Here is a 14299-nt window from a genome sequence, read left to right as displayed (position 1 = left end):
AGCACAAGAACTGGATCACACCAAGGCCCACTTAGTCTAGCAATCTGTTTCCAACAGTGGTCAGTTAGATTCCGCCCCCAGAGCTGGGCATGAAGATAGCAATCACACCCTGCTTCTTGTCCCCATTTTTAAAATTTATATAGTACCAAAAATATCTCGCTTTTCCCCTCTGAAAGGCACTAATCAAAGTGGCTAGATAAAACAAATGAAAATGAATATAGATTCAGAACCAGGTGGCTAAAACCTGTGTATATCTATGTCTTATGAAACCTAGTGGCTGTCTCCACATCTTGTGGCAGTAAAATCAATACATTCATGATGCATTGTTCATCCCCAATACAAAGGCCCAGGTTTATCTGGTTTTGTGTGGGGCCAGAAATATAGGGATGCATTTGGTCTGGAACACATTGACTGGGAAGACTGGAACAGGGGCAGGCCATAGCACCATGGTACAGTGTCTGCTTCACATACAGAATAGCCCAGGATTGATCCCCTGAATCTCTAGGTAGGGCTGCAAGCGTCACCTGTCTGAAATCCTGGAGCTGCTGCCAGTCAGTGTAAACCACACTCAGCTAGACTGACCAATGGTCTGACTCTGTACAAGGCAGTTTCCTATGTTCCCTACCTTCTATACTGTACCCCGGCAATTCTGTTATCAGAATGGAACTTTGCTTCTTTTAGCAGCTAAGCACCCTTGTTCTATACAAGCCATTTATAATGGGAAAGAAAATGAAGACAGAACTTTTGGAGAGGCAGGGTGAATACTCCCCCACCCCCTTTCAAATTAAGAATGCAATGAAGAACAGCAATTACATGGTGTGGAAAGCTTTCTTGCACAGTTCAAGACTGCCTTGAACCGTGGACATAATTAAGCTTACTATGCAGTATCTTTCTGTCCAATGCAAATACCCTAAGTTTTCTGAATATCTAGCCAGCCTCTATAGAGGATCTAACAGGCAGCCTTCAGTGAACTGAGCAAGAGCATCAGCTGCTGCATACAAAATGCTACTGTAGAAGAAAAGTACAGTACAGCAATATAATAGGGCCGCTGGTCTCTCCTATGTGATAAACATATCAATCTAAGCAGTTCGCCAAGTATGTTTCAACCAACATATTGGCTTTGCTATTCAGAGATCCACTGAAATGAAGCACACGGAACACATGCACCGCACTGGTTTCATTAGGTAGCAATAGGAAAAAATTATAATTAGATGTGCTTTGTGCAGTAGCAATACCACCTTGCAATAAGAAATACTATTTTGGGGGGAATACTAATATTCAACTATAAGTGTCAATTAGAGCTGCATATTCTCATAGGCCCACGTGACCCGGAAGTGTCTTCGGACGGCGCCGGCTCACGGCCTCTAGAGCGAGATGAGCACACAACCCCAGAGTCAGACACGACTGGCCCGTACGGGCAGTGGTACCTTTACCTTTAATTCTCATAGGCATGTGGAATTCAGGTGGAATTGACAGGTGTAAAGGTCTGAAACAGCCAGTTCAGATTACTGCTGTCATATTTCTACACCACAAAAGAATGTCAGGGAAAAGGCGCATCACTGTGAAAGGCTGGCAACATCTGGAAGAGAATGTTGCCCATGTAATATTCAGTAAGAAGAGAAAGCTAGACACACCATTTTTACTAATTATTTAAAACGTCTCAATTAAAGTCACAAACTGAAGCTATTGAAGCCTTAGGATCTACTACTTTGGGATCATAAGGAAGGAAAAGCAGAATGAAATTAATCCAGCCTTGTATTAGGTCTTGGACCAGAGAAGCTCCTTCCCACGTTGCCTCTTAGTACCAAAACATGATCTTAGCTACTACATGTGCTTCAGCACTACTCACAACAGGGTGATGTGAGGACACAATGAGGCTGGAATGCTATTCCAGACATGCCAGTTTTAAAAACCATCAAGGGCCATAAGCACAGCATTTTTGTGTCATTTTAATCAAGAGAAAAAAGAAAGCAGATCTGCTCCCAAATTGTACTTGCTTTTTGCTGCTTCTGTGACAACAGTGGCAGGCTGAAACAGAGGAGAAGAAGTAGGAATATGCTAGGACATATCTCCTTTGCTTAGCACAATAGTAAAGCACTTTGCTGTACTGCAGGTTTACTGCTTTGCTCACTTAATGCTCAAGTAAAAATTTACCTAGCAGGGCATTCTCTCCTAGAGTTCAATACCAGCATGCTCTGGTCCTTTGAAACACCAAACTCCATGTGGATGTAATGTACTACTCTGGGGAAAACATCAATATGATTTAAAGCTGTGCAACTCATAAACCTTCTGCTGGAATCCAAAGAATCTCAGATTTTGCTTCTTTTAGCGAAGTTGTGTTTCTAGCCCTCATGGTAGCAGAGGAAAGCCCGAAGGAAAAGCTGCTAACAGACTAGATACAATCAGAGCAGCGCAATCTACCCAGAAAAATTTCTATTTCACAGATGCTGCAAAATGTCCATCAACTGGTTCCTGAACAGCTACCTGCATAATGCCAATTACAACCAATTGGAATATGCAGAACAGAGCACATGTAACTCAATGTCCAAAGAGACCTTCACAATACAATCTGTCCAACCCTGCATTTACAGTAAAATCCGGAACATTTGCTTCGTTTTAAGCAATAGGCACCAATAGCGCAGAAAAAGAAAGAGGGGGAACTCCTTCAAGCCTTTCCTTACCTGGTGGCAACTGAAAGTTCTGAATATTTGTTGGATTCTGAGGAGGCTGAGGCAGACGAGGTGCTAAAACAGTGGGAGTCAAAGTTGCTCTGATTCCACTTGTAGTTGCCGTCGGAGTCCTTGGTAGGCTCTGCGCCACTGTGTTGGCTGCACCCTTAGCCAGGCCTGTGGGGGTGCCTGGAGGCGCAGGAGGAACCCCACCAGGATTAGGGGCCACGTTGGGCAGGCCAGCTTGCATAGTTTGCCCGATTATCATATTACCCCCTGTAGTACTGGGCTGGCCACCAGCAGCCAGAGTCTGCTGTTGAGTTACCGTCTGCACAATAGTTTTAGGAGACTCCGATTTGATGACCTGCGTGGTGGGTGCAGCCGGTACCCCAGAACCTGGCTGGCTGTTCACGAGGGTCGTCTGGAGGGAAACGCCAGACCCCACGGTGGCTGCAGCGACAGCCGCGGGAGGAAAACTCCCCACGTTGATGGTCGAATTGATCACAGTATTGCTCCCGTTCTGGGTGGCTGCAGCCACGGAGGGTCCTGCCGTGTGAATGGGTGGCCTCACCAATGCTACAGTTGGTCCCCCAGCTCCAATACTTGGGGGCTGCTGTGAGGAGATCACCGTTGGGGAGGGCGAAGAGGCGGAGGACACCCCAGTGCCAAGGAAAGAAGTCTGGATGACGGTATTTGAAGCGGATGGCAAGACGGCGTTAACGGTACTGACTTTCCCCACATTTCCAGGTCCATTGTTAACAAGAGGGGTGACAGCAGGGATTACAGTAGGGTTTGCCGTTACAGGCGTGGCCGAGAAAGCAGCGTGAGAATTCATCACTACGTTACTCCCATTCAAGGTCTGCACTGTCGTGGTCCCAATTTTACCATTCCTGGTAGATAAAGCTGTTGCCATGGTGCTGATTACCACTGATTTACCCTGGCTAAGGGTCCCTGGGGTGACAGCAGCTTCAGATCCGCCTTGGACAGGTGCAGTGGTGCTGGTGCTGGTTGTGGTGGCCCCGTCCAAAGTAGAACCCTGGGACCTGGCGTTATGATTGATAACACTCCCTTGCACTCCACCAGCTCCTGCAAATAAAACAAAGGCGATTAAATGAAAGGAGATACAAAAATAAGAGAGAAGCCAAGAAGTCTTTTGACTAGAGAAGCCAAGAAGAAAACATCTGCCAAACTCTGCTAAAACAGTGGGACTCTTCTCCTTTGTCTTAAACTCTCTATATTGAAGGCCATGAAAAAGGTGAAAATATTTCCAGAGCGGAAAATAAAAAAATCATCTCACTGTTCCCATCCCCCCACAAACGGTAAACTTAATAATTAACCAAAGCCATATATATATATATATGACACACACAATAAGAAATCAGCTCCTAAGGGGATTGATTATGTGTTTCTTTTTCCTTCTTTGGACACTATAGCACTGTGTTTGATAATACTCTACTGCAAGCCTGCTCTAGCAGTTGCAGGGAGAAAAAAAGAGAAAAGTAAATAGGGGGCAGCCCAGAGGCTCCAACCCCCTCCCTACAATCCCCTCATCTGCTATAGGAAAACCTAGTGGCTAAATGTTTCCTGTTGAATGGAACAACGTGGAAAAGTGGGACTGAACAGCAGCTGTCAGAGAGATGATAGAAAGCAAGAGGTTGCAAGGCAGTGTTAGAGGACTTCACCCTCCCTCTTAAACATACACACATTAAACCCTGCTGCTTTGATTGCTGCTCCTACAAAGGAAAACAAATACTAGCAAAGATGCTTCTTTTGCACCCAGAAAACCCACTGACCCTAGCAAAGTCTGGCATTATGTGTTACACCATCCCTGACTTTACAGGCCCCGTATTTAGAAGACACAAGTAGGAGGACTGTAATCAGATAGATAACGTCACACAAATCGGGGCTACCGGAGGGTTCTTCCTCCAAGATCCCCCTTTACTAACCTGGAGTCCTACGTGCAACAGCATCCCTGTAATATTTCAGTCACACAAAAGCGAGGGAAAAATATATAGAGGGGGAGGGGAGTGTAAATCATGGTGGTGGAAGGGGAGAGAAGCACTGTTTTCTTTCCCTTACAATGCTCCTCTAGCCATGCAATGAAAGACAGGACCAAATGTTATGATACCCCTCACAGCCCACTGTCTTGCTATAAAGGAGAAAACATTCACAGATGGGCTGTCATCTCTCCCAACCCCACGGGCAAGAGGGGCTTGTCCTCAGATTCGAAGCAAACCACACTGCCTGGCATATTGTTTAAGGAGAAAGAAGATACTCAAAAGGTTGAGGTATAACCCCGACGACAACGGAAGGAGAAGCAGCCAAACAGACCGGCCTTTGCAAAGAGGTATATTTAAAAAGGGTTCCTGACCCCGACGTCCCCCCATCACTTCCTCTTCTCAAGGGAAGCTGGTGTCATGATTAATAACAATGCCCCCCCCCACACACAAAAATCCTTGCACTTCAGCTACAGAGAGTGGGGAGGGCAAGGAAGAATTCAGACAGCTCCAGAAGAGCATTATATATATATATATACAGAGGGAGAGGGAGAGAGAGGACGGGAGAATCTCCCCTGTAAACAACACAATTTCTTATTTCTTTGACAAGGCAGTGGGTAGGGGGGAGGGGAGGAGGCGCAGAAGTCAAATGCCAAGGGTCTCCCCTCCCGATCAATCAGGAGCACCCCAAATACCCCAGCTACCAGGAGATTGAAGTGGGGGGGAAGGGATGACATAATTAAAAAGGAGGGGGGTGGAGACGGTGTTAAAGAGGAGAACTGCCATACATACACACATATACAACCACAACAAAACCCCTTAATAATCCATTTCCACTCTAGATGTAGTAGGAAGGGGGGGGAGGGGAGGCCAGTCCCAGCCAAAAATAGTATGTTGCGGGGAGGGGAGGGGGGGTTGGAGGGTGAGAGGTTGGCATTCTAGGAAGGCCTCCCTCGCCCCCGACCCTCTCCACCCAGCCACCCCCTTGCACACTCCAATTCCTATCATAACAACAACTGGGGGGGGGGGGAGAAGAGAGAGAATGGGAAAGAGGAAAAGGAAAGAGAAAAGAGCAAGGAGGGGAGCCAGCAGTCCCGGTTTAGGGGGGAAGAGGGGGGAAGGAAGGGGGCAGCAGGGGGGAGGGGAGAAGGGGAGCCCCCTCTGCCCCCCTGAGGAAAGGGGGCAGCCCCTTCCCACCCCCACCCCCCGTCGCCTCGCCAGGTTACCTGGCTTGGTGATCTCGGGGCCACTGAGTCCCATCTTGGCGGCGCTGGTGGCGGCGGCGGCGCTGCTGCTGCCGCTGCCTCCGCCGCCGCCGGTGGTGGTGCCGGTGCCGCTGCCGGGGCTCTCGGTGTGGACATGAGCACTGCTGCTGCCGCCTCCTCCTCCTCCTCCGCCTCCTCCTCCGCCGCCGCCGCCGCCACCTCCTCCTACTCCTCCAGGGCTCGGGCTCGGGCTGCTGCTACTGCTGCTGCTGCTCACAACATGGTTTCCCAGCAGCCCCCCAGCGGCCCTGAGGGGCTCCTGCGCCCTGTGGTGCTGGTGGTGGTGGCTCGAGGCCGCCAGCTGAGACTCCAGGGAGCCCACCAGGTCGCTCACCACCTTCTCGTCCACATCAGGGTTCAGGAAAACCTCATCCAGCAGATCCGAGCCCGCCGCCATCTTTTTTTTGGAGGGTTCCTGTGAGAGGCTCCCGCCCGACCGACCGCCTGCCGGCCCCCCTCCTCCTCCTCCTCTCTCACTCCTCCCTCCCCCCGCCCTCCTCGCGCTCGCCACCCCTCCCCTCTCTCCCTCACTCACTCATTTTACACATACACCCAGCTCCCCTCCCGCCCCGGCCTTCCCGCACTGGGCATGCGCGCGAGGGAGGGGGGAAAGAGGGGAGGGGCGGGCCGGCAGCCGAGGCATCACATCAGCGGCCGGAGAGGGATTCCGCCGGCTCCCGATTGGACGGCTGGTCGCTATAAAAGCTCGGGCAAATGGCTGCGAGCGCTTAGTGAGGGGACGGGCGGCGGCGGGCCCGGCTGCGGCCTAGCAAAGGGGGGAAGGAGGAGAGGTGGGGGGGAAGGAGGGAGGAGCGCCGGGTGCGCGCGCGGTTGGCGGAGAGGGGTTTGCGAGCGTGGCGGAGGCGGCACTGTTGACAGCCGCCGCCGCCGCCTCAGAGGCGAGCAGCCGCCGTCGCAGTTCTTTGTCTGGCGAAGCCCAAAATGGCTGCATGTTCCGCGGCGGCGGCGGCGGCTCCCGCTCTTCTCCCTCCCTGCCTGCGCGCCCCTGACGTTTCCCTCGGCGGAGCGGGTCTGAAGGGCAACCCCGCCGCACCTGTGCCAGCTGCTGTAACCGATACACCCGCGGGAAGGGGCGAGGGGAGAGGACGAGGGCCGGGCTCGACCCGGCGGCGGCCCGGGTGAGAAGGGCCTCGTCCCGCCGGGGAAGCCCGCCCGCCTCGCCTTAGTTGAGGAGACGGGAGGTCTCGGCCTTGGGGGAAGAAGGGCCCGCGCTCGCTTTCTGGCCATGCCGGCTGCCGCTTCTTTCCTTCCCTCAACCTTGGTTTCTAACAGAGTTTGAGATCTCTCACACGGCAACCCGGGGGGACCCTCCCCCCCCATGGCGCCTTTACATCCTCTCGACACCCCCCAATCCTTGTCATGGGGCTCCCCGTTTTGCAGACACACGCATAGGCTTCCCCGCCCCAGTTGAAACGCGCTCCCTCCCTATTGTTAAAAATATTTTTAAAGAGTCCTCTTCAGTGTCAAAATCAGCGCCCTCCTCCTCTCCCGCCTTTATTTTTCAAATCGCTTCCTTAACTCTCTCTCTACGAGGCCGGCAAGAAATCTTTTTCCCCCCACCACGTCAAGCCGCCGCCTTTCCATTTAGGAAATTCTCTAGTATAATTGATCCTCGCAGACGTTTTTTTTTTTCTTATTCCATACTGTCCTGAGAGCAGCTGGCTGCTCACATCGCAGCCATGTCGTCATACCTTCCAGTTTTTAAGTTGCTATTTGAGAGAGAGAGGAGAGATCTCCACTTTGCATGTAAAGGAGACAACTCCTGTTTCTAAAGTAAGTTGAAACGAGAAGGGTAGCAGATAGGCTTTAAAGTGCAGAGACTGAAGGAATGTAGGACCTCACCCCCAAATCTGGGGATGGGTACAATTCCTCTTTCGGTGTCACTTCATAGAATCAGAGCTGGAAGGGACCCCCAAGGGTCATCAAGTCCAACCCACCACAATGCTATCCTTAATGTTCTTAACATCTCTCCCCCCCCCCCCTTTACATGGCTTAAAGTCACTTGTAATCAGATTTTGGTGTGTGTGTTTTTAGTCAAAACAACTCACCGAAGCTTCCTATAGTGGTCCTTTTGCATTGCAAAGTCACATTTGTTAGGGCCGCCCTTGTCATAGTGTGGTTGGCCTGCAGCGTAAAGCTGCCTGTGAAGATCTCTGTGCTCTCCTTCCTCAGATTGGCAGAGCTGCAGGCTATGTGTGCCGCCACGTATCACAATATATCGCCAGTCAGTTGTAAATGGAATCATTCAGAATTCTCTTTGTGTTCCTCTCCCTGCCTTCTTCAACCAATTTAATCTGGAAAGCATGTACTATCAGGCTGTGCTAGTCACTGTCTCCCTTGCTGAGGTACCTTATGTTGCTGTTGCCCTTTATTAATTATTTCTGTACTTAGCCCACCCCATCCTGAGGGTTCAGGATGGGTGGCAGTACTTTATTCTATAATTTATACTTCTAATGAGACTTATAGGGGACGCGGGTGGCGCTGTGGGTAAAACCTCAGTGCCTAGGACTTGCCGATCGCATGGTCGGCAGTTCGAATCCCTGCGGCAGGGTGCGCTCCCGTCGTGCGGTCCCAGCGCCTGCCAACCTAGCAGTTCGAAAGCACCCCCAGGTGCAAGTAGATAAATAGGGACCGCTTACCAGCGGGAAGGTAAAGGGTGTTCCATGTGCTGCACTGGCTCGCCAGATGCAGCTTGTCACGCTGGCCACGTGACCCAGAAGTGTCTGCGGACAGCGCTGGCTCTCCCGGCCTATAGAGTGAGATGAGCGCACAACCCTAGAGTCTGGCAAGACTGGCCCGTACGGGCAGGGATACCTTTACCTTTTACCTTTAATGAGACTTTTAGAATGGTGAAAATTAGAGGGGATGGAAACATCTACTTAAACCTGACAATTAAAAGAATCCACCAATACCAAGGCTTTTAATACCAGGCGTCAAGCTCTTGAGCAACTCCCAGTTTTAAGACAGAGGGGTTATGTTTTGCTTTACAGCATATTTCATCTCTGTTTTAAGGAGTTAAGAAGGCTAAGCTTTCCTGTTATCAGTCAGTGTCAGTGCACTGCAGGTATTTCAGGTGCCTCTCTGGGCAACTGGAGGGGTTCTGCACTCCTTGCAGCAGGTAAGTGGTTTTGTTCCCAATTAAGGATTAGCTAAGGAAATACTAAAAATGGGTAGCATACATGGAAGCTGCTAACCTATGTCAAGAATTTCTACAAAAAAGACTATGAAATTCTTGATTTTGAATTTAGAAAACTTTGCAAACTGATAGCCCCATTCTTTATGCAAGCTACATAAATACACAGAGAAAGGGTTTTTTATACTAAAGCCTTGGGAGAAAAAGAAAGGGGGGGGGGTGATCAGTAGCTATTCAGACTGCCCTTTAAAGTTCAGCAGCAAAAGGCAGGGGGAAAGGATGGCTTGAGAGCATCATAACTAAGTCATTAACCCCTCACGTCTCAGGAAAAGCTGTAAACCTTTACATAGGCTAGAAAAAAAGAACCTAAATAAATCTGCTTCATGCTTTGCTTTCTCTTGACAGAGGGAACACATGCCATGCCCTTGATTCTGATCACCACTGCAAGAGATGGTGTCTGAGACATACCAGCTTCCCTTACACATTTCAGACACCCAGTTTCCCAAATCTGGACGTAAGACTCTTAATATGAATTAACTTCATGTCCATCATATTATTGTCCCTTTGTCCTTTTAATCTGGCCATTTTACACTACCCTACCCTAAATCCTGCCTGTCTTTTGGATAGCTTACACATACTGCTTGGTAATTGCTGCCTTCACAACAGGTAGTAGAGGTTTTTTGTTTGGTAAAATAAATGGAAAGAGCCAGGGCAGAAATGTACAACATACCTTGCCTTTTTTATATAAAAAAAGAACTTAAAGCAGCTTACAAAGCAGAAAAGACTTAATATTTTAAATCATAACACCCAACGCCTCTAAGACAGCAACGGCAATAAGGGGTGGCATGTTACTTACCAAAGTCCAGGTTGTCAGGAAGCAATAGTTACAAGTTGCTAGTCATTCTTGCCTATTATGTCATGCTTCTGCTTCCTTTTACCTTTGCCCTGTCTATCTCTCTTGCAGCAAAATTACTAGTGAGCCTAATCACCTCTGAGGGAGGGGAAAAACCTTGTCACTTCTATGATCTGTGCAGCAAGTAGAATAGTTTGCACTAAAATCTTAAACAGTTCCTCAAGGAGGAAAAATGCACTGTTTATGTGACGCAAACTACTTTACAAACAGACCAATCATAGCCATGTTTACAAAGCAGTACCATTGATTTAAGTGGCTTTTACTGTACTTGCCAGTGTGTATGCTTAGAACTGCTGTCCAAGAGTGCAAGCCACTTCCAGTATGGCTTAGTCCAGAGATGGGAACAAGGTAGTATATGGTCTTGTCAGTGGACCGCTAGCCAGTATCTGATAACACTGCTTAGTGCCTGCTCGTTCCTGGGATTCTTGATGGGCTAGGTCAGCCTTCCTCAAACTCGGGCCTCCAGATGTTTTTGGCCTACAGCTCCCATGATCCCCAGCTAGCAAGACCAGTGGTCAGGGATGATGGGAATTATAGTCTCAAAACATCTGGAGGGCTGAGTTTGAGGAAGCCTGGACTAGGTGGACCTTAATAACATGCTACAAGGCACTTCTTAAGTGTGCTCTTGCTTTGTAAAACAGTAAGTTGGCTGGCTCAGATCAGTATCTCATAATTAACAACCAACCACTCAGCCAGCTGTGAGAGGTATGTGAAGCACTTTGAGATCAAAGCTCGGATCTGTGCCAAACTTGATGCCACAAATAATGCAGTTCCATTGGAGGTTCTAGACCATCATCTTGTTACAGCCTGTGGGGTCTATTTCCATTGTTGTATAGCAGTGAGGCTGACTATAGTCCTCTTGATCCCAACTCATTTGACGTGCATGGAAAGAATGCCCCTTCCCCTCCTGAAAATATCTTCCTGATCTTTTTTGAGGAAACTACCAGTTACTAATATTCCCTTCCTGGGCAAGGTGGCCATCTGGCATCAGGTGTGCCTGGAAGAAGCAGATTATCTAGACTCAAACTGGTTTCGGGTCTGCTTTTAGCACCAAAACTGCCCAAGCCAACCTGACACAGCTTGGGTTGGTTTGCTAGTTATGGCCATTCCTGTACTCGGATGACTTGGACTAGCTGTCCATGCTCTGTTGACCACCCATCTGGACTACTTCAATTTACTCTACGTAGGGCTGCCCTTGAAAACAGTCCAGAAGCTGCTGCTAGCAAAATTTATTGCTGCTACAGCCCAGTGGAACCATGTGTAACTTGGTCCTGAAAGGAATGCACTAGCTGCCAGTGAGCTACGAGGCCCAATTCAGTGTTAGCATTTGTGTACAATGCCCTAAACAGCTTGGGGCCCAAGTTCCTAAATCAACATCTCCCTCATCATCAACCATTTTGGGCCCTAGAATCTGCAGGTGAGGCCCTGTTGGTGGTACTCCTCCCGGGGGCTGTGAAATACTGTAGGTGTTCACACATGAAAGGGTCGCCTTGGTTGCAATTCCGTATTTACTGAATGCCCACATTGGTGAGATATATCTGTCCCCCTTTAACATTTGGGAGGAAATTAAAAACAAGATTCTTCACCCAGGCTGAAATATGTTGATCCCAACAACCTTACAAATATTAACTATGAGTTTATATAATTGTTTTTAGAGGGGCTTTTTAATTAATTGTTTTGTTTGCTCCCTTAATAAATGTATTCTTCACACACATACTCACACCCTGGTAGACCATATATAACCACAGTCAGCCTATCCCTGCCTTAGTCTGAGGCAGTTTCCTAAAAGTACAAGTAAGGTAAAGGGACCCCTGACCATTAAGTCCAGTTGCGGACGACTCTGTGGTTGCAGCGCTCATCTTGCTTTACTGGCCAAGGGAGCCAGCGTTTGTCCACAGATAGCTTCCAGGTCATGTGGCCAGCCTGACTAAGCCGCTTCTGGTGAACCAGAGCAGCGCACGGAAACGCCGTTTACCTTCTGGCCAGAGTGGTACCTATTTATCTACTTGCACACTGACATGCTTTCGAACTGCTAGGTTGGCAAGAGCTGAGACCAAGCAACGGGAGCTCACCCTGTTGTGGGGATTCGAACCGCCGACCTTCTGATCGGCAAGTCCAAGGCTCAGTGGTTTAGACCACAGTGCCACCCACGTCCCTAAAAGTACAAGTAGGCTGTTCTAAATAATACTCAATTCAAGGTTTACAAGCTACTTCATATGTGCAGATGTTCACATAAGATGTTTTACCTAAAAATGTAAATATAGTAAATGTGTTAACAAATCTTGTTTCCTGTGTATTTGCAAAGAAGAATATGCTGAGTTGAAATAATCTTGCAGCATAAAATTACTTTAAACCTTTTTTTGCAAATTGAGGATAATCCAGTAAGATAAATATTTAATTTGCAATATTTTAAAGAGTGGTGGGCAACGTGGCTTCTGAGGCCCTCTGTTAATGTTGGTAGTGTGTTGCTGCCACATAGCTTGCTCCCATGCAAGCTATCTGGAAGAAATCCAGCTGCTGCACTTTACACCCTGAGCTTCTCCTATATAGGTCAGGACATGCTGCGTTATACTGTACCAGCTTCACACGAAGGAGCCATGCTTAGTGCAGCCTTCACCCACCTGCTGCCCCCTTTGCTGCCTGAGACTCTTGGGAATTGTCTTTAGACATTTGGCAGGCATCCGGTTTGTGGAGCCTGCTGTATTTGGTCCCGTGCTCTCAGTATAAGTGGGGAAAGTTTATATCCTCATGCAAAATAAAGAGGGTAAAATTTTGGACTTGCATTTCAGAGTGTAGGTATGGGGAGAGTCATAGTTGTTAAATGCTTTTTCACACAAGACTCCTGTATGTAGCACATCAAAGGATATCTCTGATACAGTGGTACTGTATATGCAAGGAAAGTTATATATGGGGAAATAATTCTTTTAAAATATGCAATCCCCAACATGAAGCCCGAAGTGATACAGTCCAAAGCTTTAGAACCTCATTTCACATGCAAGGTGACAAAAAGCTGAAAATAAGAGGCCATAATTTAGTTCTTTTCAGTTTCGATTTTTTGACTTCCCTATGGATTCCTTTACATTAGGTCATAGTATCAGGATTTTTCAAGGAGTTGGCTTTTCCACAACTTATTTTCAAATTCAAGGCAGCATCTTCATTGAACCATAATGGGGGGGAATCTCTATCTCTAATAATTTTTTTGCGAAGTGTGAGAACATCAAAGTGCCAATTTACACACTAGCCATAATCTTAACATTAAAGTTTGCTTTTTGTTGTTGTTTAGTCGTTTAGTCGTGTCCTACTCTTCGTGACCCCATGGACCAGAGCACGCCAGGCACTCCTGTCTTCCACTGCCTCCCGCAGTTTGGTCAAACTCATGCTGGTAGCTTCAAGAACACTGTCCAACCATCTTGTCCTCTGTCATCCCCTTCTCCTTGTGCCCTCCATCTTTCCCAACATCAGGGTCTTTTCCAGGGAGTCTTCTCTTCTCATGAGGTGGCCAAAGTATTGGAGCCTCAGCTTCAGGATCTGTCCTTCCAGTGAGCACTCAGGGTTGATTTCCTTCAGAATGGATAGGTTTGATCTTCTTGCAGTCCATGGGACTCTGAAGAGTCTCCTCCAGCACCAGAATTCAAAAGCATCAATTCAGCGATCAGCCTTCTTTATGGTCCAGCTCTCACTTCCATACATCAATAGAGTTTAAGTTTCAATAAGTTGAAACTTATTGAAGTTTGCTTAACCTTATCAAAATGAGCAGAGTTAAACTTGTTCCATGCTGAATTGAATTGTGGGCTGTTTTTGTGGCTTTCTTACATAGGGGCATTTTGTGCTAGTGTTTTGTGTCTGTTACAACCTTGCAAACCTAGCAACTTTCTAGGCTGCGTACACATGACATTTTTCAGCTGCATGCACACATTTTATTATAGAATCAGTAGAGACTTGAGTACATTTCCCCCTGTGTATTATACACACAAAATCCAGATCTTCTCCCTATTCCCCCCCCCCCAAAAAAAGCACTTTTAGAGAAACCGGATTCATTCTAAAAATAAAAGCTCATTGCAGATTGAATCTGCCCTACCCCCAAATATATCCATTTGAAAGCAGATCTCGAGGGCCCTGTCAGTGGGGGGCATAGCCACACCTGCCCCAGTTACATTGTAGGTGGGCATATACAAAAGCCACAATCACCACTTCATTTGCCTGAGTCATGCGAAAGAGCAAAAGGCATGGGAAACCTAATGAAAGGGTGGGGCTTACAACATGTTTCAAGTAGCTACATCCACCCTTAGGTATAGCAAGAT

At 48.0% G+C, this 14299-nt stretch overlaps 1 protein-coding gene and 1 long non-coding RNA gene across 4 annotated transcripts in view; one reads left to right on the top strand and one right to left on the bottom strand.

The window, feature by feature from the left end:
- The window catches only part of TAF4 (TATA-box binding protein associated factor 4), a 76160-nt gene extending 69745 nt beyond the window's left edge, over positions 1–6415 (bottom strand). The window contains exons 1-2 of one of the 3 annotated variants that reach the window (XM_083447280.1): positions 5893–6415; positions 2682–3755 (exon numbers count right to left, since the gene is read on the bottom strand). In XM_083447280.1, the coding sequence (XP_083303406.1) occupies positions 2682–3755; positions 5893–6328 (1510 nt within the window). In that variant the 5' untranslated portion in view covers positions 6329–6415. Of the gene's footprint in view, positions 1–2681; positions 3756–5892 lie in introns of those variants that run through there. The other 2 variants (XM_083447281.1, XM_083447282.1) reach the window with 2 other exon arrangements.
- Positions 6416–6478: 63 nt separating this feature from the next.
- Positions 6479–9824, top strand: LOC310680767. Its single transcript, XR_014512924.1, has 2 exons — positions 6479–6662; positions 9491–9824. It is a non-coding gene; the product is annotated as an uncharacterized lncRNA (long non-coding RNA).
- The last annotated feature ends 4475 nt before the right edge of the window (positions 9825–14299 follow it).

The sequence above is a fragment of the Podarcis tiliguerta genome, assembly GCF_965153285.1.
Source record: "Podarcis tiliguerta genome assembly, chromosome: 6".
Classification (NCBI taxonomy): Eukaryota; Metazoa; Chordata; class Lepidosauria; order Squamata; family Lacertidae; genus Podarcis; species Podarcis tiliguerta.
Note: the sequence above shows the minus strand (reverse complement) of the source record. Positions and strands in the feature narration are given on the sequence as shown.